Raw genomic sequence first — 23478 nt, 5'->3', positions numbered from 1 at the left:
GTTCATCGCATTCACGGTATGCAAGTTGCCTTGATAGTTTCGTTACTGAAACTTTCCTTTTTGTATCATCTTTGTATTTGAATCATCTAATCCAAGATTTAGACAGTTTGCGGATCATCGAATATCTAGATTCTATTGGTAGTAGCCTTCGGCAGCGTAGAGCTCCTTCATGATGGCCAATTAGACTTCTTGACTGTCATCGGCATGCCGTCTCGTGGCCTAGCCTCGAAGACGAATTCTTGATATGCTCGATCCCCAAAGATCAAATCAAGATCAGTCCACTCAGTCCTCGGTGTCTTGTTTGGTTTCAACCCTGAGCAGGAGAAGTCAAAATCTCTCGTGATGAGCAAGAAGATAATCAAAAGCTCGTCCATTGCCAGCGGTTGTCCCAAGCATGCACGTGGGCCTCTTTCGAAAGGACGCCATGCATGTCGAGGGAAATCTTCGCGTTCGAAACGGTCTGGATCGAACTTCGTGGGGTCTGTTTCTGCAAGTCAGGGACCGGGTTGGGCATTCAGAAAGAGTTTCCTGGGCATCAATTTACCTGAAAAGAGTTCGGGGTTCATGTGCATATGCAACTGGACTGGGCAGACCATTTGATCTTTTGTCGGCCATTCAACGCCATTGTAAGGGATAGTATCGATTCCTGCACGCGCAGTGTTGCCGATTGGGAAAATCCTGAGGACTTCTTTGATCACATTCTTCGTGTAAGTAAGTTGGTGGAGTCTCTGCGATTCCACTTTCAGCATCTCGCATGTTGCTTCAATACCCTGAGTAAAAACACGGTCGTGCTCTTCCCGCATTTTTCGGACCACGTCAGGATTGGCGGTGAGCAGCATGAAAGCAAAGCAGATAGTGTCGGATGTCGTGCCGGTGCCAGCAAAGAGTAGTGTCTTAAAATGCGACAAAGCATCTTGCAAGAACATGGGGTCAAGTTCCGTTGCACCACTTTGTACGTAGTCTCTCAAAATGAGATCCATGATACCGAGTCCGCGCTTATCCGAGAGATCGAGATTTTCACCTGAATAACACACCCGTTAATTGTATGCCTTGAAGGGACCGTTCTCGGCGGGGAGGTCGAGATACCGCCAGTAGAGCAATACCAATACATAGGTACCGAAGGATCGGCTGGATCTGGTGTTGTGTGTAGATGGACTTTCACTTACGTTTCACAAGTTCAAATCTTTCCCTAATAAGCTTGACCAAGACTTTGTCGAGCTTATTCCTCTCTGCGTCGCGCCTTCTGTTGATAAAAAAGTTGCGGACAAAGTTCCAGGAGTCTCTTGACTCGATTGCTATGTGACACATATCCTCAAAGTGCGTCAAAGCATCGTTGCCTTTGGTCTGAGCGTCAAGTGAGTAGCCCAAGGTTGTTGTAAAAATGATATCGAATGTCATGTTCATGCAATGTTCTTCGAGCTTGAACACCTCCCCGGTTTTAGCTTTCTGGTGAAGGATCGCTCTAAATTTCATGACTTCATCAGCGACCATTGGCCTCAAATTTGTGACATGCGAAATGGAGAAAGCAGGGCTGAGCATCTTGTGTAGTTCTCTCCAGCGCTGTCCATTTGAACCGACAATGTTGGCGTCCCCGATCAGAGGTTCTGTCGCTAGAGTCTCCGCTATATGCTTTGGATGATTCCGAACAGCTGTCATGTGGAGAGCGCAGTCAGGGTCTGTTACGACAACCTGTCCCCAGGAAATTGGCCATATGTCGAGATAGAAGACTCCTGGCATGTTGTACTTGTTCGCTATAGAGGTCACCGCTGCATGATAATGGCTATTGCTCGGAAGCGCCGCGTAAGCTTCACCAAGTATCTTCAAGTGACCGAATAGGAAGCTGTGAGGCGGCTTGGGCTTTCACGGCTGTCAGTTCGTGTAGCAGGTAACATCGTTGGTCAACATACGAGGTCTTTGTAGAACCGTCGGACTTGTATCATTTTTATGAGCCCATACGCGAGCGCCGCAACGACGCCCGACAAGGCGATCGACACCCATGGTAGGTCTAAAAGAGCCATTATGAAAACAACAATTTGGTGACAGTGAAAGCTATGGGGGGTTGGTGGTTTTGAGGTTCTTCGTTTAGCAAGCCCCCGATGCGTCTTGGTAGATCAGCGCTAGTGGGCTAGGTAATTAGCGAGGTAGTTATCCGGTCACATCCGGGCCCAATTTGGAACAGAAGCGTCTCTTTCCCGTCTTCCGTACGGAGGTGGCTTTCAAAAGTTCTTGCCGACAGGGGTGTCTTGATTACTACCGAAGTACTACCGAAATATAGACAGGGCTGTCTCAACGCTCTCTTGGCAGACCTCTGCCTTCCTTATACTCATTGCCACCATCAAGTTCAATAATCTTTTGAACGTGTATAGGTATCCTCTCTATCCAAGCTTGTATTTGTTGCTGTGGTAGAGCTGTCCACGCATCCTCCTATACTTTTGTTGCCTCTGCTCTATTCTTAGGAGCTCCTTTCTTAGTTGTTCTTCTCTTTAACCATGGCCATGCTTGCTCAATAGCGTTAAGATTAGGGGAGTTGCCACACCAAATAAGTTTCTCTACGCCTTCTCGTTGATATACAAGACGTTGAATATAGTGGGTATGAGAGGGGGCCTTATCTTCTTGTACAACAGTACCTGGTCTCTCTTTTAAACACTCCTTTGCAAAGGGCAGAAGCTTTGGGATAAGAACTCGATTTTGATAACGCCACCAATCAATGCCTCCTTTGTCATTACCACGAGTAAGCTTTCCAGTATCTTTTGTCCATCTCCATTGAGGTTCTCTCCCAGGCTTATTTCTTAAGCCTAGTCTCTTCATGCCTGTTGAGAGCTCCCACTCTTCTTTCATAATAGGCTCTAGAATCTTATTCATCTCTTCAATCTTAAGAGCTGCTTCTTTCTTCTCCTTAGCAGTCTCAGGCCTCCAGACGTGCAAGGGGCCTTTATAGTTATATGAAAAGCAGCCCCAAAACATAAACTCTGAGTAGCCTTTCCACCTCTCTCGGATAACAGATTTAATAAAGGCCTCATCTGTTTTCCTCCACACGCGATAGCTACCACGGCGGTGATTAAGAAGGACTGAGGTCTCATCTGACCAGATGACATCCTTCCAATTCTCAAGTGTCCAGTCCTTATGAGCAAGACACCAGTTAAGTCTCTCCTGTCTCATCTTCTTCGTCAACCCAGGCTTCCTCGTTGGCTTGGTCTTGTTGTACCCTGCTGCTTTGAGGACTCTCCACACTGTTGTAGATGAAACGTTGTGACCGTGAAGACTAAGATCACCAGCTATGTCAGCACAGCTCTTCTCTCTTCCATATCTATCACGGCGTACTCTCTCAATAGCAGCCTCTTGTATAGCCTCTTGCTTGCGTGGACGGCCTGTACGTGGAGCCTCTTCAAGGTACTCAGGGAGGAGTTTTATCGTTGGCGCATTTGGCTCAAAGCCTCGCTGGCAGGCTCTAGCATAGATAGCATTAATCGTGCGTGGAGGAATGCCGGTGATATCGCTGATGTGACTCGTTGATTTGCCACCAAAGGGGGACTTTAAAGTGACAATCAAGGCGCGTGTAGAGAGATCTGTATTAGGAGCCATCGGTATAGAACTAAAACACCTAGAAAACGCGTATACTAATATTTGCGCAGCTTCATAAAATCTCTGATTTGTGCCAAGAGACAGTCCAGCTTGGACCAAGGGTGTCGGGCCGATACAATCCGCGCTAGCAAGAACTTTTGAAAGCCACCTCCGTAGACAGCAGGCTACATACACACTTGGGGACCTTGTGTGCGACAAGGTGGTTGATCAATTTTTCTGCATAAACGGTGGTACGCCATTGTCCTAATTATTGAAGGTTGCCTAGGCAGTCTGAAAATATGGTTGATGGAAAAAGTGCCGTGTCGCAATCATCAGCCAGAATGCTAGACACCTATTCATCATCTGGTAGCAGTACATACATCTAGCTGTATACTTGGTCAAAGCTCGCAGAGTCTAAACTCAACATATACACGATCCGCCCTATGGTATCTCATCATATGGAATCTTCTCCTTGGCCGCCGCCTTCATCTTGTCATCCAGTAGCGACATTAGCACCTGATCTGTGCCGTTCTTCATCCACAACGCGTCGTGCGCAAGCGCCGTGTGAACCCCAACGTCCTTCTCTAACCTTCTTATCTTGGCCATTGTTTCTTTTGCAGTAGCCATGTCTGTATGTAAAGACACGCACTCTGTACCAGGACCCGGGAATTCAGCGATCTCCTGCTTTTCATCAAGCAAGTCCCTGGCAGGTCAGCACAGACAAAGAATCAATAGCATAATCGTACCTCGAGTGACAGCCTAGCATGGAGAAGGCACAGTTAGCGAATACACACCAAATTTTACCGAGATACCACGTACAGTCGCTGCCGAGTAAGACCCACTCGCCGCACTGCAGCCTAGCAGCAGCAGCAAGGTTACCTGCCATGTGTCCTGGCGCATCAAGAACCCAGAAGCTGCCATCGCCAAAATAGTCCAGCGCCTTTTCAAACGAGCCGAAAGGTTTCCAATGGCCCTGCAGCTCGTCCCAGTCTTCTGTGGAATCCTCGGGGTCGAAAAAGCGGCCATCCCACTGCGAATTTGCGTCTTTCATATGTCCGGGCTCGCAGGCTGCTCTTGTCCCTGGACCAAAATATGCTCTTGCGTTGGGAAACACATCGCTGATAGGTCGTGAATGATCGAAATGCGCGTGGCTGTTCACTATTTAGGCATTGCGTGGGAAGGTCGTTGTACTTGCGTACCTAAACAAAACCGTGTCTATATCTCGTGCCGAGATACCTCGCTCCGACAATTGCTGTACTATAGTTCTGCTTGGCCCGACATGATTGATATTGTCGAGAAAGAGTTTATCTACCAACGGTGTATAGTAACTTCGGTCCTAAGGAGATTGCATAAGAATGAAGCCAGAACTTTAAATCCCAAAACATGGGCGTACCTGGTCAAGTCCGAGATCCCAGAGTACATGCCGGCCCTGGTGAGAAATGTAGAAAGCCCAGTTGTACATGCGAAAGGTGCCAGTTTGGCCGGCATGCATTCGACTTAGGTCGGCGACAAAACTGCCGCCATCGAGCAGTGAGAGCTGAACAAAAGCATCTGTATGCGGCAGCTCAAGCTTTGCTGTAGACATTTCCAGTATAAAGTCTTGGTACGTGTCGAGAAATGAAGTACCAATGTACCTTATTACATCCCACCCTAATTGCCGAGACATGACGCACATGGATTCCACATGCAGTAGACAGCAAGCATTCCTAGGCCAAACCTGTGAGATTTGAAAAATCTAGGCTTGATACGTCGGCCAAAAGATGCCTGCTATCGCCCCACAGCATCCATATAGTTACTGAACGTGCTGGGCAGGTAGGTACGAGTGCGGGGTAAACATTTTACCCCGCGGAGCTCTTACACCCACCCCGACTGGATCCGACCATACTACTTCCTAGCTATCTTTGCGCAGATCTTCAGCCTAAGGAATTTTGCATCAGTAAATTCAATTTGCCATTATCGCTCCGTCTTCTAGAGTGCGATTCAAAGAGTATGTCGGTCACTCTCAACCACGCCCACCTAGGCGAACTGAAGGGCAAAGCCGTAGACAGCGCAGTGCAATTTCTGGGTTTGAAGTATGCATCGCTGAAAGATCGCTTCGCGCCAGCCCAGCTCGTGGATAGCTACGAAGCAGGGAGTACAGATGCTACTAAATTTGGGTTGGTTACACAACCCCAATTCTTTGCGATAGCTGACACAAGATAGGCCTCCTCCATCATCGCCAATTGGAGCCATTAATAACGAATATGGCTTTCTCCAGAAGTCTCTCCCACTTCCAGAAGTCCCAGCACATTCTGATCTCGAAGGACTCAATCTGAACATCACCGTTCCTACGAACACGGATGGCGGAATCGATCCGAATGCGAAATTGCCCGTCTACGTTTTCATACATGGAGGCGGATTTGCAGTCGGAAGTAGCTGGTATACCCACTATGACCCAGCTCCGCTTGTGAGGATGTCCGTTGAGAAAAAAAAGCCCATGATAGGCATTACAATCAAGTGAGTGATACAAAAGCATGTATGGTAATATCATACTTACTGAAATCATCAGCTATCGGCTTGGTGCTACTGGATTTCTAACATCGAAAGAGCTTCGAGAAGCAGGCTACCAACCAAACAACGGTCTTCGCGACCAGCGTACAGCACTGCGGTGGATCAGGAAATTTATCAGCGGCTTTGGTGGTGATCCAGATGAAATCACAGCATGTGGAGAAAGTGCCGGCGGCTGTAAGTGCCCCAAACATCGAAATTTGTACATCCAGCTGACCTGAACAGTGGCAGTAATGCTACTCCTCTGTTCTGAAGAGCCACTAATGAAACGAGGCCTTAGCACAGGAGGGACGATACTTCTCATGAAACTTATCCCAGATTCCATGACCGAGGCAGCCTATCAGCAAGTTGTCGAAGCGCTTGGTCTTGCAGACAAGTCACCAGAAGATCGTATCAAAGCCCTTCTTAGTGTACCGGTTGACGACTTGTGGCAAAAGGTACCCATGAGCGCACCTATGCAGCCCTCAATCGACGGTGACATCGTCCCTGGCTCACCTGACTTCCTCACTGTTTCCTCTCAAAAGGAAAGCTCAGTCTTCAAGATGCCGGGTCGCAAGTGGTGCAAGGCTTTTATGATCGGGGATTCTAAACTAGATGTAAGCTTGCGCAGTAGATGTAGTTAAGTAAGCTAACTCTTTCTAGGGCAGTATCTTCGCATACTTGATATTTGATGCGCAAAAGGCCGGCATCGCGCAGAAGTTTATCGACTCCTGTTATACCACACTCTCATCTAAGCCTGAAGTTGCCGAAAAGCTCCTCACTGCATACAATATCACTCCTTCGACACCCGATGACGAGGCGATGCTATCTATTCTCCGGTTCTGTTCCGAGATCTGTTTCTATGCCCCTGCCCGTGCCTTTGCCCAAGGATGGCCTAATACCCCTGAATCAAAGTTCTTCCTATACCACTTCAATGAAGGCATACCGTGGGAAGGCCGCTTTCAGCATGAAGCAGGCCATATTCTCGACGTGGCCTATCTGTTTCAAAACTTCAATGAGCATCTTGGAGATGCGCAGGAGAAGGTGGCGAGGGCGTACGCGGAAGACTTTATCAATTTTGTCAATGGTCAGGATCCGTGGCCACCAGTCCAAGAGGGTAAATTGGGCGCCAGGGTTTATGGGCCAAGTTCTGAGGGAGTCACGTCGAGGTGGGTTGCAGATGGTGAACCGGCAAAGATTGGGAGGGAAGATAGAGTATTTAAACTTGGGGAGGAGTTCGGTTTCGATACTATTCTCGACGTGGCCCAGAAATTCCATCAGGGCAAGTAAAGGTATGGAGTTGCTCCATGAGCGCCGCTAGCACTAGTATGTATGTATCATTATCGTATCCTAAAGGCTTGGTTCATAGCACCTCAGAGCTGTCTCTGTATTTTCGCTAGACAATCCATATACTTCTAGATGGTTGACAAGAATCAGCACTACATATGGCTCTAGATTCTACAGCTGCGCCCACCATCCCCACTCTAACCCTTCCTAAGCACTGCCACCCTCAATAGCACTCAACTTCATGTACGCCGGCCCGGGCACATCCTCGCTGATATCACCTGTAGCACTCCAGTGTTTCCAAACCAACTTCCTCTGCTCAATCTCATCTGCAATGGCGATCGCCATATCCGCCACACTAATCCCAGTCAACCTTCCCTCGAAAATATCCTCTCCCTCTTTCTGCTCCCCCTCCAACACCATATCATCAACACTAATCCTATACTCGCCCGTCCTCTTCCCCGGCCGATACAACGCGGACGGCGAAACAAAACTCCACTTGAAACTCTCATTCCCATCGAAAAACAGATATGCCGTCCTTCCCGCCTTAATGAAATCAGACGCATTGTCTTTGACACGAATCTGCTTTTCGTACTCGGTTATCACGTCTTGATCGGCTTGTGTAGCGGTGCCTGCAGAGGCGGCCAAGCGAGCGTCGCGGTAGCGTCGGAGAGTCGTGCCCATTATACCTAGGCGCTCTTCCATGTATGCAATGTGTGCGAGCGAGGTAGAGATTGCGCGGCGGTAGGCGACGAAGAAGTCAGGGTGGTCGACGCATGCGTCAGCAGTGCCGGGGACGTGGAGGGAGCCTGCGCCGCCGACGAAGAGGAAGTACGAGACTGAGGAGCGTTTGTAGGCTAGAATTATTTTGCGCACGGATTCGAGGAAGGGCACTGAAGAGGAGGGTTTTAGGGCCTTTCTATCGATTTGGGCGAATACGGGTCAAGAGTAGGGAGATGGAAGATACGTACTGTAAAGCAATGCGCCTGCACCAGCCGTGTGCGGTCCAAATTCGCTCACAAGGACATCCAGGTCCCCGAACTTGGTCGCCAACTCCCTAATTGAAACTTCATCAATATCAACGGATCTTGGAATATACCGCTCGTGCTTCCCCAGCTTCTCAGGGTTGCGTGATATCCCGATCACAGTGTGTCCGCGATTTAACAGCTCTACGCTAAGATACGAGCCGCCGAAACCTGCGGCACCGATGATGCCTACGCGCAGTGGCTTAGAAGACATGGTGGGAAATTATCCTAGCAGGTTGATGAATATGTATTTGCCCAAGCTTTTGTAATAGAGGTACTTTGATATTCAAGTTGACCTACTTTATTTTACACGAAGATAATAAACGTCGACATGTACCAATACACAAAGAGCAAAGATACGGCACGGGAATGAGATATTACGAACTTACTTGACGGGTACAAGAGCTCCTAAAGAGATAGAAAAAATTTTTTACACTGAAGTAGGAAGTCTGAATCAAAAGCGAGTCAAAAGTTCACCCGCACTCAAGGCAATTGATCATCTCTGGGTCCATTAGACTAATGACTCGTGATCCCCTCTTGCATCACGTCACATTGATGAATTGGCAGCCGGTAGCATAGCACCGAGCATCGTGTAGTTGGGGTAGCACAGAACTATGGGGACGTGAGGGGAACAATGTGGGGCAATGTCCAGCAGATTTTAGGTACAACAAACTTCACGCTAACTAGATCGGTACCTTTGTGGAACATCATAGGGTGCAAGAGGTACCTGAACTCTGTAGATGATATCGCAAACTCTACGAATTTGAGAGAAAGACAACGCCTTCAAATTACGACTTTAGACAAGCACACAGTTTAGTAGGGCAGGGACAATGTCGGAAAACTATGCATTCATAGGTTAGAACATGCCAATTTCTTCTACCCAAACCTGCCGTGGTATAGTAGTAGACATCTTTCTAAAACCATGATCAAAAAAAAGAGTACAAGCAACTATGCTAACTCTCTCTCCCAGGCCTCGGAGCAATGGGCTACGCAATGGCCTCCAATCTCCGCCAGAAGCTGCCCCCAACAAGCACCCTTTACATCAACGACATCAACGCCTCAGCCCTAACCCGCTTTATCAAAGAATACTTCTCCTACGGTCCCATAATCCCTGTCTCCACAGCCCGCGAAGCCGCCGCCCATTCCAAAGTTGTCGTCTCCATCGTCCCCGGCGCCCAAGACGTAAAGGCCGTGTACCTAGACGAACAGAACGGCGTCATAGCAGCGGGCAAGGACGAAGAAAGGATATTACTCGAGTGCAGCACGATAGATGTAGAGAGTACAAAGGAAGTAGGACGGAGACTTCGTGGAATGGGCGTTTACATCGATGCGCCTGTTTCGGGAGGTGTGCCGGCGGCTGAAGCAGGGACGTTGGCGATGCTGATCGGATATCCGCCCCCAGCAACATCGTCGTCTGGGAGATCAGAGAACCATATATCAAAGCGCTTGACAGACGTGCTAGGGATGATGGGCTCACCGGAAAAGTTCTTCTATCTGCACACTCTAGGCGCGGGCTTGACGGCCAAGATATGCAATAACTACCTCTCCGGCACTATCTTACTGGCGACTGCTGAAGCTATGGCCACGGGTGTAGCGCATGGTCTTGACCCAAGTGATTTGTATCAAGTTATCAAGAATAGCACTGGACAGAGCTGGATGTGCGACCACGTTATGCCTGTGCCGAACGTACAGAAAGAATACTGGGTACCGAGTAATAGCGGGTATAAACCGGGATTCAAAACGCAAATGATGCTAAAGGATCTTGGGTTGGGGATTGAGAGTGCGAAGCAGGTTAGCGTGGAACCCAGTATGGCGGCTAAAGCGTTGGAGGTCTGGGAGAGGGCGGCAAAGGATGAGAGGTGTATAGATAGAGATGGGAGTAGCATTTACCTGCACCTCGGGGGTCAATTGCCGGAGGGTTATGAGGATAAAGGGAAGAAAAGCGAGAAGGGAACTTGGGTGTTTGCTGACTGAGCTGTAATTATACATTTGTAGGTAATCGTGACGCTTTTGTTGATATATGGCCGTGTCGAGCTCAGACAGCATGTCGTAGTAATAATGCTCCAGAAAATGCAGTCAACCCTCGCTTGATTTGCAAAAACGCCCTCTTATGCTCTTTGCTCAACCCTTGACTTACCGATGAGGGTATAGTAGGCGCGAAAGCATCATCCTCTTCCCCACAGGCCTTTCAATTGAGTGAGTGAAAGGCACTGTTGAGAAGAGGATTGCAACCGTCACCGCTGCAGACCCCCATCGTCCATATCGCCGTCACCATCTCGCTCTTCGTCACCATCATCATGCCCGTCATAGTCTGTGAGATCATCGCTCATGATATGCAATATCTGACTGAACGTCCTACTCTTCCATCGACCCATACCTTCCATCAGATCCGCACAATGTAACAATGTGCGACGTGCTGCAAGATATCCACCATCAAGCGTAACACCAGTGATCGAGAAGGGTCCACCGTGCCTAATGAATTTGACAACCAGAGATGCATCGCCAAAGGGTACTGGTGATTGCGGGGTATCAATGAATCCAAGCCGGCCGATTGACATCCAATCAACAAGATCCAGGAGCTCAAGGCAGTTGTCATTCATGGAACCATTCTGTATTGGTGGAACCGTGAAGATGTATAGACCGAGTACCAACGCTGCGCGGAATAGCGAGACCACGCTATGAGGATTGACAATGTCGCTCACTTTGCGATCAAAGAGGAGCTTGTATATGTGCGCTGCATGCAACACTGAGCGTCGTGCCGAGGGTGTTTGCGACCAGGCAGATATATCTTCCAGTGCGTTGACGGCTGGTTCAGGACCAGAGCGTCCGGCTGCGAGCTCGAAATAGCGGATGTTCGCCCCAAGAACCATGCATGATGCGTGCCACAAAACGGCGGAGTTCAGGTCGGCAGTACGGAGTGCGTCGACAGATGAGCTGGACAGGTTAACTAGTAATGGCAGGATGTCCCGGCTGCGAGGATCTTCCATATAAATACGCCAGGGTTCGAGCTGCTTTTGGTTGCTCGTCGCGGGAGCCAGCCTGTCGTTACTCTCGTAAATACGTAGCAATAGTAGCGTCAGAAGCGACCGAAAACTACTCGCATCGAGCTTCAGCCCAGGAGTAGGGTGGAATGAGGGCGTTATCCGGTTTGCTTGAATGCGGGCACCACGCTGAACAAGACGAAACCATTTCGCTGCGCTGTTGACGTGGTAGAGTGCGTAATCGGATGGAGGCAGCATCTGAACTGTTTCGGGGCGGATCATCGGGCATGCCGAGAGATAGCTTGCCCACCAGCAATCTGCTTCTATGAGACCGAAGATTACACGTTTCGTGCATTCGATTTTCGACCAGGCTTTCCATTTCGCATCGATATCAATCGTTTCATCCAAGAGTGGATCGATCTTCACGCCTTCGTTCGCGGAGAAGAGGCCCTGACTTTGTGCAAACTATCAGAGTTAGAATTGTCCAGAGAAATATGTGCCATGCGGCTACTTACCCCTATAAGCTCTCCATACATCTTTTCTGCTTGAGCAATACGGCTCTTTCGCTGTATCGGAGTTAACGCAGGCCCCAATCATTTTGGTCATACGACTCACGCCTGTGATTGATGCCAGATTCAGAGCTAGTAGACTGGTAGCAATGATGCACATTTGTCGATGCGGTGGGTGGTCTGTTGTTTGTAACGTATGTAGTTCCGTAGTTGCAAGTTGCAATACAGCCTGCATCATAGGTGAGCATGCGAACGCCGAGAAACATGAGAGCACTAACTGGGAACGTCCTCGTCACAAATTTCGCTGCGCCTGCTGTCCCAAGAATGCTGAGCCCTATGAGGCACATACAAAGCAGCAGTGGTCGTGGAGCGTTTCTTGCCGAGAAAGTCGGGATATGGATGATCGGGAGTGTAGGGTGGAAATAGTAGAGATACATCTCCAAGGCGATGTCCAATATCTCGGCAGGTGGGAACTGAACGCTTTCAACGCTCGGACTTGCTGCAGCATCGCCGCTGGATGATGCAGTGTCCCCGTACGACTCGGACCGCGATTGGTTGGGCAGCGGCATATTGTCCATGGCACTCTGCAGTCTGCTCCTGCACTCTTCATCAAGACCCCAACGCGAATTTCTCCGTTCTCTTTCGCTCATAGGCGTCTCTACAGCCCCAGCACCAACTTCGGAGAGTATGTTGGAGCACTCGCTTGCTATGAGGCTCTGCCACAGGTCCGGCATCAAGCGCGAAGATCTTCTACTCCGAGAAGGCCAACAACTTTGCACCCTCTGGAATCGCTCACGTGGGACTCTACTCGCAATTGATACGCTACTACCAGAGGGGCTTGGTTCGTTTCCCGGTATCGGCCTAAAGGTTTCGGGGTCGAAGAAACCATCCACACCGAGATGATGCGATCCATGAGGAGTTTGCATATCGGCCTCGAGTGGGAAGAGCCATGTTTGTAGAGCATCGGCCGGGGTTCGGTTAGGAACTGGATTGTTGCTCTGCACAAGTTCAAAAGCCCACTGGTCCAAGCTTGATACGTGCGCTGCGGGCGAAAATGTCAGGGCTTCCATTGCTGGGTCAATCGGCGGACCCATACTCTCATGTGGATTACGATTCGACATCTGGGTGTTATCAGGGCGCGCCATTATCATAGGCGATGGCGATCGCCATGGTGTATCAGTTCCAGGCTCGAGGTGTTGCGCGGCATTGATGAGCGCTTCTATGCGGTCCTCACCGGGTGACGGCGGCTGTAGCCGCGACGAAGTTTGTCGCGTGTGTAAAGGAGGAGAAAGATGAGTGTTGTACTGATTGCCATTCACCTGTAACACTTGCGAATCCCTCCTCTGGACCATGGGCGAAAAAGCATGTTCTTCGCGAATTACTGGTGTCGGTCCAGGAGTCGGCCCGTTTCCGTTTCGTGGTGCTGACGGTCGCGTTGTTTGGCTCTCATCCAACGAGTTGTGACGAAAATCCTGCTGGTCCGGTGAGGTTTGCTGTTCGTTGCTTTTCATCCGGTTCATCGCATTCTGCGCGTGTCCTTTGCAGTGTCGGAATAAAACATCGCTGTTCGGATACGTTGGACGCTAGTACTTTTCTTTTTCTGAAAGGGGTCCTTACCTGCGAGAGAAGTGCTTCTTGCATGTCGGGCACTCGTAAGGGCGTTCTCTTGTGTCTGATGAGACGGTAAGCTCGATGAAAGATGTGTACCATTTGATGCGGACGTACGGGACCGTTCGTGCCGCTTCACGTGCTCTACTGTGCTAAAAGTCAACGCAAATTCGTCTCCCATGAAAGAACAACATACATTTAGTAAAGGTGCGATCGCACATGCTACATTGCTTCAACGCCATGTTGTCGTCGTAAGGCGTCAACGGAGGTGAGTGATCGGACCTTCGCAGGCTGGTGTCTGCAGGCGCTCTCTAGGTTGCCAAGCCATGCTGGACTGCGGGGGAAGGCGTGAACCATGACTCGGCTTTATCACCTGAGTATAGGCTCATCTCGACTTCATCTACAAAACGCATATAGACATGCAATCCTACTGCAACAAATTGCATATTCAAACCCTTTATGTCTCCAGGTCATACAGCTGATCTGCACTTTGGTCATACAATCATGACTTAGAGTCCCCCGATCCCATCAAACTCTTCGCGATGCAAGCAGCATGAAAAACGACATCACCAACGAAGACCACGAGGCGCACTGTGTCTCAATCAACACTTCGATTGTTAAAAGGAATGGTTTGAGTGGCTGAAGAAGACGCCTCATAATCCCAAATCTTCTGGAAGAGTTGCCCTTCAAGCCAGGATTGACTTGCATGTGGGACCATAAGCGTACGCTAGTGGGGCCTCCCCTGACTGTGGGATCACCGACTGTCTCGATTCAGCTACAAGCTTGACTTGATCGGGTCCGTGAGTCCAGTTGATTGCTTTTTTTGACACTGGTAACTATCTTATATCCCGTTGATCTTCCGCTAGAAAACCTTGACTGGAGATCATTCTCTAATTGCCATTAATCTGTCAAGTCAGGCATCACCAAGGATATGACAACCTAGCAGTATAGCATACCTTCAGCCGGCTTGCCAGTGGCAGAACAGACATTGTGGTAGATGAGGTGAGTATCATAAAGGAAGGTCACGTTAACTTCGCCAAAGCATCCAGCACCGCCGAATACACCACCAACAGCACACCTCCGCCAGGCCCAAACCTCAATATCTTAGCAACGTACCCCTTATACAGCGCCCGAAACCCCTCTTCCCTAGCCACGACGCCCAAACTAGGCCACGCCCAAGCATACTTCTGTCTGACCCCTGGCGTCTTCGCCACGCTCTGTATACGACTCTTGACTACATCAAGCGGCGTGTTGAACGTCGTACCCACCACACCACCCACAAACCCTGCTATAAGATCATTGCCCATCTTCTGCCTCGTAGGATTTGAACTAGTTGCTGGAGCAGATAGCTGGGCGCGCACCTGGAAGATGCAACCAAAGTAGCCTGCGTTCCATACTATATGCCGCCACAGTGTGGCTTCAAACCCGTTGTAGAGTGCCAGCGGACCTTCTTGACGGACCACTTTGACCGAGCAGTCTAGTAGTCCTGTATAGCGTGACGCTGATGTTTTATCCTGGAGTCGGATCTTGAGCAGTTCGAAGGGTACAACGACGAGGGATTCAGTGGCGCCGGCGCTGGCGCCCGTGAGGATTGCGAGGGGTTGGGTGAGTGTCGGGGTGGAGAAGAGGTTTTGGTAGAAGGGTGTAAGGGAGTCGTTTGCGGAGAACTTGATGGCGCTGTCGAATAGGTATCTTAATACATCTCTCAAACCCCGAAGTAGATATGTGTTCTTACCGTTTTGGTACCTCCATCAATATAGGCGCAGTTATTCCCCGATACAGCCTCGAAACACCTTCATTCTTCATAATCTTTCTGAAAGCATCCAATACCCCATTATACCCCTGTCCATCAACCACCGTCCCATGCTGTAATTGAATGCGCGTTTTGACTACATCAAGCGGGTACCTTTCTACATTCTCAGCAACTTGCACTCTCCAAACAGAATTTCAAGGGATAAAAAAGCTATATTTTCTCACATCACCAGTATCTCTGATATACCCGCAACCGCCCCAGCAGCAAATTGGTACCGGAATGGCAATGTCTTTCCATCCTTTGTCGTCATTGCTTCAAGCACTTCGTGAATCTTCACATCAGTTTCGGAAGTAATGCAAGTCCGATGGCCGTGATGATGCTCACCCTACTCATACCCAACTCATCTACCTAGGCAGGCATATCCCACTACCACCAACACCACCATCGCGCATCCCCACCCATCGCACACCACATGCTCCATCCCTCCCATCTCCCAAATGCCCATCCCATTCATCCCATCCACTATGCAACTCGCCAAGTCCAAACATCCACGCTCAGAACATCAGTGGGGCGCATCGTGGCTTATGTGGGGCTAGCGGCGCAGCAGACAGACCGGTGAGGCGAAACGTGCGGTGGGGCACAGCAAAATACGAACACGGGGTCACGTGAGTTGGCAGCCGCAAATATCCGAGCAGCGGAGTCCGAGCAGAGAGGAGTGGAGTTGGCGTCTGGCACGGACATGAGACTTGCATCATCGGGCCGGCTTGGCAAAAATATTACCCGAGAAGGTTTGGAAGCGGAAGGGGTGGTGTGCTGGGTCACGTGATGGCGTGTTTGGGGGGCATGGGAGGGGAGGTGAGATGAGGGCGGTGGTGTGGGAAGTTTGGGTATGAAGGATGGGTGTTGTTGGAATTAAAGTATTGTCCTGAATATGTGATACAAATTTGTACAATAAGATATCTCATGCAACGACCTTTCCCTCCCTCAACTCCTTAATCTCATCCTCCCCATACCCCAGCACCTCTCTCAGAATCTCATCAGTATGCTGTCCTAACAACGGCGGCGGGCTCCTAATCTTCGGTTCCGCTCTCGAATATTTGACAGGATGATTGACCAACTTGACCTTGCCTACAGCCGGGTGTTCCACCTCCTCAATCATGTTCCTCGCAAGAACATGTTCGTGTTCCACTGTCCCTTTGATATCGTTGACTGCCGCATACGGCATGCCACTGCCCTCGAAGATTTCAAGCCACTCCTGCGTTGTCTTTGTCATGAGCTCTGCTTCTACGAGGGCGTCAATAGTGATGCGGTGTTTGACGCGGAGCGCGTTCGTGAGGAAGCGGGGGTCGGTTTTCCATTCGGGGCGGGAAAGCTTGTCGCAGAGGATGCCGTAGAGGCGGTCGTTGCAGCCGCCTACAGCGATGTTTGTGTCTTTTGTTTTGTAGGCGCGGTAGGGGACGACGGTTGCTGATGTGGTGTTAGCTCTGTCTTCCGACATCTACTTATTCATCCGCTCAATCACCCCATGTCCCGGAGAGACGTGAAAAACTTACCATGAGCAGTTCCCCATCTTCCACTATCCCCCTTTCCTGTAACAAGTGCGCTACTTGCTATATTGGCCAGCCCAGCGACTTGCACATCGCTCAAACTTGCATCAATCCACTGACCTAACCCCGTCTCTTTCCTCGAGTAGAGCGCCGCTTGTATGCCAATCGCTGTGTACATGCCCGTCATGATATCCGTAACAGCAACACCAACCTTCACCGGCGGCCCATCACGTTCTCCAGTAATATGCATCAACCCCATCTCAGCTTCCACCATGACATCGTATCCAGCGCGGTCGCGGTAGGGTCCCGTTTGGCCATATCCTGTCACCGAAGCGTAGATAAGAGAGGGGTTGAGCTTTGCGAGCGTGGCATAGTCAAGCTGGTACTTCGCGAGGGAGCCGGGGAGGTAGTTTTCGACAAGTACGTCGCACTTCTGAGCGAGCTGGTGGAGGATAGATATCCCGGTTGGGTTGTTGAAAGCGAGGCCGACAGATCGCTTGTTGCGGTTTACCTGGCATATTCATCAGCAAAATCTTATCTCCGGACGATAGTAGTAACTTACAGAGAGGTAGTACGCGCTTTCGCCAGGGAATTGACGCTCGACGCCATCGATATATAGTGCATCTGGTGGTCCCCAGGATCGCGTGTCGTCGCCTCTTGTTGGGTGTTCAATCTTAATCACATCGGCTCTACCCTCGAGTTAGTAATTGAAGGCGTACTGGTGTAACTTTTCGCGCACCCGAGGTCTCCAAGTATTTGCGTGCAGTATGGCTACGTGATGTTAGTGCCGTTGGCTTCAATCTTCCATGCAGTCGTCACCTACCCCTGCAAGCACCCTGGTCATATCCAGCACCTTGATACCAGCCAACGGTAGTTTTTCTACCATCTGCTTATCCACCTCGCGCTTGGATGTAATCCCTCTCCGCCATATTTGCGACCTTGATGTAGCCAATCGATTAGCTATATGGCATAGAGGGCTGTGCGCTGCTGTTCTCGTAACAAATCCGAGGGGAAACATGGTCTTGCTGTTGACGCGCCATCTTCGCGCGTTTCCATGTTAAAGAGAAGAACAAGAAGCATCGCCTTCTCGAATCATCGCCCCACATACCGATTGTGGGGTCAGCAGAAAGCTAGAGGCTCAAGAACGCGAAGGCACGGACATCTTTTGGAAAGCAATATGGTTACTTGGTCATGTTCATTGTGTAGCATTGGATATCGAACGAATATGTGTACACGCCAATTGCAAGAGAAAGAAAAGTAAAGCGCTGAAGTGACTGAAACCGCCGGAAACCGAAACAGCACATTATGCCCCCACTCCATTAGTACCATTGATGCCGTTGGTCTTTGATTTACTGGACAGGTATTGCTGAAGCTCTTCGGAGTGAACGCCTTCCGTATCGCTGGTGTTGGCGCCATGCGAAAATCCACCAAAGTAGTAAGGTGCGAGCCGTTTCTTCTCAGCAATCTTATCTTCCTTGATTCGAGTGAGCAATTCCTGAGCTCTCTTGTTTGAGGAAAAGCGATCCTGGGAATCATTAGTAAGATATTGAGAAAGCTCAAGCGTTTTAGCTTACCGGTAGAGCGTCCCAAACTTTATAGTCGGTGCCGCGGGTCTCGATTGTACCACAGCCTTTGCGAGCGTACTCCGTAAAGAGGAAGAGGCGGCTTGACTCGATCATGATTGTCAATTGATCTATCATCACGTTAGTGAACAGCCAATTGATGTAACCATGATTGTCACTCACCAGTCAAAATCTTCTCCGGTTGACTCTCGTGGATACGCATACCATGCTGGTATCCTTCGTGGAAGCCACCATGAGGTGTGTGGCCTCCTTCGAAGCTGCCTCCACCGGGCTGGAAGTCGTCACTTCGTCCAAGACCTTGCCCATAAATGCAAGCTAGGAATTCGGACGCGGAGTTGCGGTGGAAGTAGGGAAGTCGGAAGGTGTTAGTCGCAACGTCCCATCGTGGACCGAACCAAAGGAAGTCGGCCAGCGGTGTGAGAGGGTCGCGTGACTTGGCAGTGAGAACCGTGAAAATCGAGGGGTCGGTATGATCGATGGATGTACTGTTCTGCGAGGAGAACTTGGTAAGGTCGTACTTGTAAGGGACAACATTGCCGTGCCATGCAACGAGATCAAATGGACTGTGATCTTGCTGAATAGCCACGAGCTGGCCGTTAGTCTTGTTGACAATCTGCCAGTCCACGTGCAATTCATCATCGATAGCAGCTACCGGGTAAAGAAAGTCACGAGGATTGGCAAGACCGTGGCCCCCCAGAGGACCCAAATCAGGAAGTTCCCACATGGACCCCCATACCTCGGTTATGTAACCGCGTGCTACTGGGGTATCCGGAGCCAAGTTCAGGCAGAATCGAATGCCGCGCTGTATGACGCAAATCTCGCCTGGCTGAAGGAAGATCTTTCCCATTTCTGTCTTGATGTCTAGATTGCCCTGTTGTGCGCAGATAAGGAAGTCGCCATCAGTGTTGCAGAATGCTCGGCGCTCCATGTTTGAGTTGATCATGTAGACATATAGCGCAATACCCTCTTTGATGTTAGGGTCTCCACTGCCGCAGAGAGTGTGTAGACCATCGGCAAAGTCGATCTTCTCATCCTCCTTGGGAAGTGGGAATGGATGCCATTCAGCTTGTTCGGGAAGGGTTTCGACTTTGGGATTAATGGAGAGGAAGCAGTTGGTGATGTTTGACTTGGACTCAATAGGAATATAGCCATCTGATACCATTTAGCAATTGAAACTAGGGATGATTTCACTGCACATACTGTGAGCTGCTGCAGGACGGCACCGGTACATGTAAGTACTGAAGTTATGTGCGCGCGGTGCGGCAAATGCCGAATATGTGATGCCTTCAGTGTAGAGCCCGAAACGAACTTCTTGGGGGTTGTTCTGGGCAACGGGCAATGTGCCTGGAATGACCTCAGACTGATGGCGATTTCCCCATCCTGCTTGATAGTCGTATGGATCGTTCGCGCGTGTTGGTTTCAGTCGCTGAAGGTCGGTGTAATGAAATGCCTTTTGGGGGTCGGTGACGAGCTTGCGTTCCTTGAAGTCTTGCATCATGTTAGGTGTGGAGTAGTAATGTGAATATGAAGTAGCTCTCAGAATCAACGGTCAAGTCTTATATCAGACATACGTGACCGTGCCTGGTTAGGCCGACATCTGCCGCAGTACTGTGACAGGTCTGTGCAGTATGTGGTGGCGGGGCCCGAGTCTCTGAATAGCGGGGTTGCCACTTTCGGTACCTAGGCTACGGGAGCGGTGGGAGGCCCACAAGTAGTGGACGAAGGATCCTGACCGGGTTAGTGGGACCTCCGAGATGATGGTGCGTAAATCATGCCAGAGGAATGGGAATGCGATGTGGATCCGGTGGCTCACTTGCGGGGTTGGTTATTAAGTTTGACAAGGTGAGGGTGTGATAATGTAGTGCTGACTCAGATGAGATATCTACGAGATTGCTATCACAGCCTATCTATGGATGGTGGCTGTCATCTCGACGCGGCCAGAACCTCGTCAACCATGAGCCCACAGGAGCCGAGGTAGTTCTTTGCGTCGCACAACGAGCTCAGTTCTTCGTTCGAAATCTTGTCAGTGATTTCAGAGCGTGTTTGCAGAGCCTCCAACAAACTAGTGTCGTTCTCGATGCTCTCTCTGCATGCCTCATAGACGACATCGTGCGCCTTCTGACGACCGACATGTGGAGCAAGCCCCATCATGACAGCCTCCGCAACGATGAGACCTCTGGTGGAGTAGAGGTTGGTGAGCATTTGCTTCGGGTTCACTACAAGGCCCGAAAGCGCAAAGTCAGCCTGGTTAAGGGCGCCCACAGCGATGACGAAGCTCTCCGGGACGGCCACCCACTCCAGATGCCATGGACCCGACGCGCGCTCGAAGTCGGAAACCATGCCATCCAGTACCAAACCTGCGTTTGATCGCAAGATCTTTGACGCTGCCAGGATGACTTCACTTGAAATGGGGTTTCTTTTCTGTGGCATTGTAGAAGAAGCACCGCGATGGGGCACGAAAGGCTCCGATACTTCCGACAGCTCGTTTGACGACATGATGATGATGTCCAAGCCCAGCTTGCCTAGAGTACCACCAACAAGTGCAAGGTAGTTCGTGATCTCAGCAACACCATCTCTCGCAACGTGCCAGGTGATTGGAGGATCTGTAAGTCCAAGGTCTCTGGCCATCTCTTTCCTAACACGGATCCCATCGTCGCCCGAGCCCAAAGAGGCCAAAGAACCTGCGGCTCCCCCGAATTGAACCATCAATGCGCGAGACTTGAGCTGCTCGAGACGTTCAAGGTGTCGTTGAAATCCAGATAGCCAGATAGCGCATTTGTGCCCAAAGGTGATGGGAAGTGCATGTTGTAAATGCGTGCGGCCAGCCATGGGTGTGTCCCGGTGCTTTCTCGATAGATCTTCCAGGTTCTTGATGACAGACCGAAGCGTGCGTTCGACTATCTCAAGACCCTCTTTCATCTGTAGAATGCTCGCCAGATCCATGATGTCTTGAGTTGTTGCCCCCCAGTGCACATATCGTCCAGCTTCGTCCCCACACGATGCGGACAATTGCCGTACCAGCGGGAAGATGGGATAACCAACGATTTCAGTTTCCTGGCGTAGTCTGTCATAATCTAGAGAAATCTCACTGGCTTTCGACGTCACAATCTCTCCGATATGAGACGGAATGACATTGCATTTTGATTGCGCTCTTGCCAAAGCTGTCTCCGCATCGACACAACGATTGATGTAAGCCTTATCATCAAAGACTTTGCGGATTTCATCAGTCCCGAAGAGCGTGCGAAAGATGACAGAGTCGATGGCGCTCACGCTGCCGAGTGATCGTCGTTGGGGACGGATTGCGGTCAGCCGGGGAATGGCACGGAGTGGGGCACGCCGAAGTAAGAACATGACGGATTGGTAAAGATGCAAAGACTTTAAGGAATCAGGGGAGGAAAATGAGGCTCGAAACAGAACCTCAAGAGCATATTAAACATCATGGCTTCATGCGGTGGCCGGGGACGTGTGGGACGGATGATGCAGGTTCGGGCGTGTGGGGAAGCCATTGCCGAGCTAGTGTCGGCCCCTGCATTTGGCAGCACCGAAAACAGTTAGTTAGCGGTACAGCACGTGATGTACGCGACAATTTGGCGTCACCGGAATTCCGCACCGGCATCTTTCTTCTGCATTGATCTACAGGCACGACTAGGCCCTCTTCGTCTATCATGATTCTCTCACAAACAAGGATGCGACGCCCATGCCGGTGCTGGCACACATACTGACAATGCCTATCTCCTTGTCCTGGCGTCGAAGCTCACCAAATAGTGTAGCTGTCTGTCGAGCACCTGTCGCTCCGGTTGGGTGCCCAAGGGCTATCGCACCTCCATTAGGGTTCACCTTGTCTTCGTCCAGACCCAATTCTCGGATACAAGCGACAGTCTGACTTGCGAAAGCCTCGTTCAGTTCAATCACATCGACGTCCTTGAGTTCGACACCTGTCCACTTCAGCAATGCTGGAATGGCGTATATCGGGCTGATACCCATCTCGTCTGGTGCACAGCCCTTGACCTGGGTGCCCACGAAGCGACCGAGAGGCTGGAGCCCACGCTCCTCTGCCCAGGAACGTCGAGCAAGAATGGTAGACGATGCACCGTCGGATATTTGAGATCTATATTATCAGCTATGCAGTGTCAAAGGGGGATCGAATACTCACGAATTGCCTGCAGTGCTCTTGCCGTTTTCACCAAACACAGGTTTAAGCGTTGACACCTTCTCAAATGTCAATCCATGGCGGATACCGTCGTCTTTGGTCACCTCGTATCCTGCAGGCTGACCGGTTGCCTCGTCCATTCTCTGGACCGTCACTGGCACAAGCTCCCAGTCAAAACGCCCTTCTTTCTGAGCGCGACTTGCGCGACCGTGACTCCGCACAGCGTATTCATCTTGCGACTTCCGGTCGATCTTGAATCTCTCTGCTACATTCTCAGATGTAATGCCCATGGGCATGAGACAGTCGCGAGCATCTTTGACGTTCGATCCGAGAAGGGCGGGCGAGACGTCGGTGGGGACGCCCCGCGAGCCATAGTTTCTTGACATGCTTTCTACACCGCCAGCGAGCCCCACGTCTATCTGGCCCACCATGATGGAATGTGAGATGTGGGTAATAGCCTGTAGACTGCTCGAGCATTGACGGTTGACGGTGTGAAAAGTTGTCGAATTCGGGAAGCCGGCATGGTTGAGGGCCATACGTCCCGTCTTTGCGAAACCAAGCTCAGCAAGGACGTTCCCAATCATGACATCGTTCACGTCGCTCTTCTCAATGCCAGCTCGTTGCACAGCCGCTTTCATAACCTGCGGCGAGTTAGCTACCACAACGCATGTACTCGCCGAGACTGACCGGCATCAAAATATCCTCCGGATGCGCATCTTTATATCCGCCCTTGAAGATTCGATTGATGGGTGACCGGACTGCAGAAAGGAGGACAACATCATTGGGGCTCTTTTGCAATGCATTCCGTGCGGCTCTGCTAAAGGATGCCATGTTGCGCGTTGGCTTGAGAGGAATGTCCAACACATGGTTGCGCCTAATGAAGCACCATGTAGGGCGACTTCACGATGTCGAAACTGCCGCATCGCGTTCGGACGCACGAGCTGTGGCGGG

General features: G+C 50.4%; 13 protein-coding genes across 13 annotated transcripts; 2 read left to right on the top strand and 11 right to left on the bottom strand.

Moving 5' to 3' along the window:
• Positions 1-167: 167 nt before the first annotated feature.
• PtrM4_140040 (CypX, Cytochrome P450) lies at positions 168-1940 on the bottom strand (the record flags this gene model as incomplete). The annotated part of the gene is made up of 4 exons (XM_001937972.2): positions 168-481; positions 545-1021; positions 1167-1857; positions 1908-1940. The coding sequence occupies 4 exons, from the start codon at positions 1938-1940 to the stop codon at positions 168-170; spliced, it is 1515 nt and encodes a 504-aa protein (XP_001938007.2).
• A 1199-nt stretch (positions 1941-3139) lies between these two features.
• Positions 3140-3582, bottom strand: PtrM4_140030 (uncharacterized protein; the record flags this gene model as incomplete). The annotated part of the gene is made up of 2 exons (XM_066109451.1): positions 3140-3262; positions 3322-3582. 2 exons carry the CDS (start codon positions 3580-3582, stop codon positions 3140-3142), a joined length of 384 nt encoding a protein of 127 aa, XP_065960373.1.
• A 420-nt stretch (positions 3583-4002) lies between these two features.
• On the bottom strand, positions 4003-4167 carry PtrM4_140020 (uncharacterized protein; the record flags this gene model as incomplete). The annotated part of the gene is made up of 1 exon (XM_066109450.1): positions 4003-4167. The coding sequence occupies one exon, from the start codon at positions 4165-4167 to the stop codon at positions 4003-4005; it is 165 nt and encodes a 54-aa protein (XP_065960372.1).
• Positions 4168-4252: 85 nt separating this feature from the next.
• On the bottom strand, positions 4253-5227 carry PtrM4_140010 (uncharacterized protein; the record flags this gene model as incomplete). Its single annotated transcript, XM_066109449.1, has 4 exons — positions 4253-4320; positions 4381-4712; positions 4761-4897; positions 4955-5227. 4 exons carry the CDS (start codon positions 5225-5227, stop codon positions 4253-4255), a joined length of 810 nt encoding a protein of 269 aa, XP_065960371.1.
• A 323-nt stretch (positions 5228-5550) lies between these two features.
• PtrM4_140000 (PnbA, Carboxylesterase type B) lies at positions 5551-7377 on the top strand (the record flags this gene model as incomplete). The annotated part of the gene is made up of 5 exons (XM_066109448.1): positions 5551-5717; positions 5764-6057; positions 6110-6285; positions 6334-6704; positions 6751-7377. 5 exons carry the CDS (start codon positions 5551-5553, stop codon positions 7375-7377), a joined length of 1635 nt encoding a protein of 544 aa, XP_065960370.1.
• A 204-nt stretch (positions 7378-7581) lies between these two features.
• On the bottom strand, positions 7582-8610 carry PtrM4_139990 (putative NADH-flavin reductase; the record flags this gene model as incomplete). The annotated part of the gene is made up of 2 exons (XM_001937975.1): positions 7582-8264; positions 8343-8610. 2 exons carry the CDS (start codon positions 8608-8610, stop codon positions 7582-7584), a joined length of 951 nt encoding a protein of 316 aa, XP_001938010.1.
• A 616-nt stretch (positions 8611-9226) lies between these two features.
• PtrM4_139980 (MmsB, 3-hydroxyisobutyrate dehydrogenase and related beta-hydroxyacid dehydrogenase) lies at positions 9227-10370 on the top strand (the record flags this gene model as incomplete). Its single annotated transcript, XM_001937976.2, has 2 exons — positions 9227-9251; positions 9367-10370. The coding sequence occupies 2 exons, from the start codon at positions 9227-9229 to the stop codon at positions 10368-10370; spliced, it is 1029 nt and encodes a 342-aa protein (XP_001938011.2).
• Positions 10371-10561: 191 nt separating this feature from the next.
• PtrM4_139970 (C2H2 type zinc finger domain containing protein) lies at positions 10562-15246 on the bottom strand (the record flags this gene model as incomplete). Its single annotated transcript, XM_066109447.1, has 8 exons — positions 10562-10581; positions 10774-11842; positions 11893-11943; positions 11993-12115; positions 12165-13449; positions 13504-13641; positions 14611-15171; positions 15230-15246. 8 exons carry the CDS (start codon positions 15244-15246, stop codon positions 10562-10564), a joined length of 3264 nt encoding a protein of 1087 aa, XP_065960369.1.
• Positions 15247-16208: 962 nt separating this feature from the next.
• Positions 16209-17680, bottom strand: PtrM4_139960 (CaiB, acyl-CoA transferase-carnitine dehydratase; the record flags this gene model as incomplete). Its single annotated transcript, XM_066109446.1, has 5 exons — positions 16209-16714; positions 16801-17305; positions 17357-17483; positions 17534-17565; positions 17618-17680. 5 exons carry the CDS (start codon positions 17678-17680, stop codon positions 16209-16211), a joined length of 1233 nt encoding a protein of 410 aa, XP_065960368.1.
• Positions 17681-18097: 417 nt separating this feature from the next.
• PtrM4_139950 (uncharacterized protein) lies at positions 18098-18473 on the bottom strand (the record flags this gene model as incomplete). The annotated part of the gene is made up of 2 exons (XM_066109445.1): positions 18098-18319; positions 18369-18473. 2 exons carry the CDS (start codon positions 18471-18473, stop codon positions 18098-18100), a joined length of 327 nt encoding a protein of 108 aa, XP_065960367.1.
• A 58-nt stretch (positions 18474-18531) lies between these two features.
• On the bottom strand, positions 18532-19875 carry PtrM4_139940 (HmgA, Homogentisate 1,2-dioxygenase; the record flags this gene model as incomplete). Its single annotated transcript, XM_001937978.2, has 2 exons — positions 18532-19529; positions 19578-19875. The coding sequence occupies 2 exons, from the start codon at positions 19873-19875 to the stop codon at positions 18532-18534; spliced, it is 1296 nt and encodes a 431-aa protein (XP_001938013.2).
• A 425-nt stretch (positions 19876-20300) lies between these two features.
• Positions 20301-21728, bottom strand: PtrM4_139930 (PurB, Adenylosuccinate lyase; the record flags this gene model as incomplete). Its single annotated transcript, XM_001937979.1, has 1 exon — positions 20301-21728. The coding sequence occupies one exon, from the start codon at positions 21726-21728 to the stop codon at positions 20301-20303; it is 1428 nt and encodes a 475-aa protein (XP_001938014.1).
• Positions 21729-22040: 312 nt separating this feature from the next.
• PtrM4_139920 (PaaJ, Acetyl-CoA acetyltransferase) lies at positions 22041-23358 on the bottom strand (the record flags this gene model as incomplete). Its single annotated transcript, XM_001937980.2, has 3 exons — positions 22041-22485; positions 22531-23168; positions 23215-23358. 3 exons carry the CDS (start codon positions 23356-23358, stop codon positions 22041-22043), a joined length of 1227 nt encoding a protein of 408 aa, XP_001938015.2.
• Between the last annotated feature and the right edge of the window lie 120 nt (positions 23359-23478).

Source organism: Pyrenophora tritici-repentis, chromosome 8 (assembly GCF_003171515.1).
Source record: "Pyrenophora tritici-repentis strain M4 chromosome 8, whole genome shotgun sequence".
Taxonomy (NCBI): domain Eukaryota; kingdom Fungi; phylum Ascomycota; class Dothideomycetes; order Pleosporales; family Pleosporaceae; genus Pyrenophora; species Pyrenophora tritici-repentis.
Note: the sequence above shows the minus strand (reverse complement) of the source record. Positions and strands in the feature narration are given on the sequence as shown.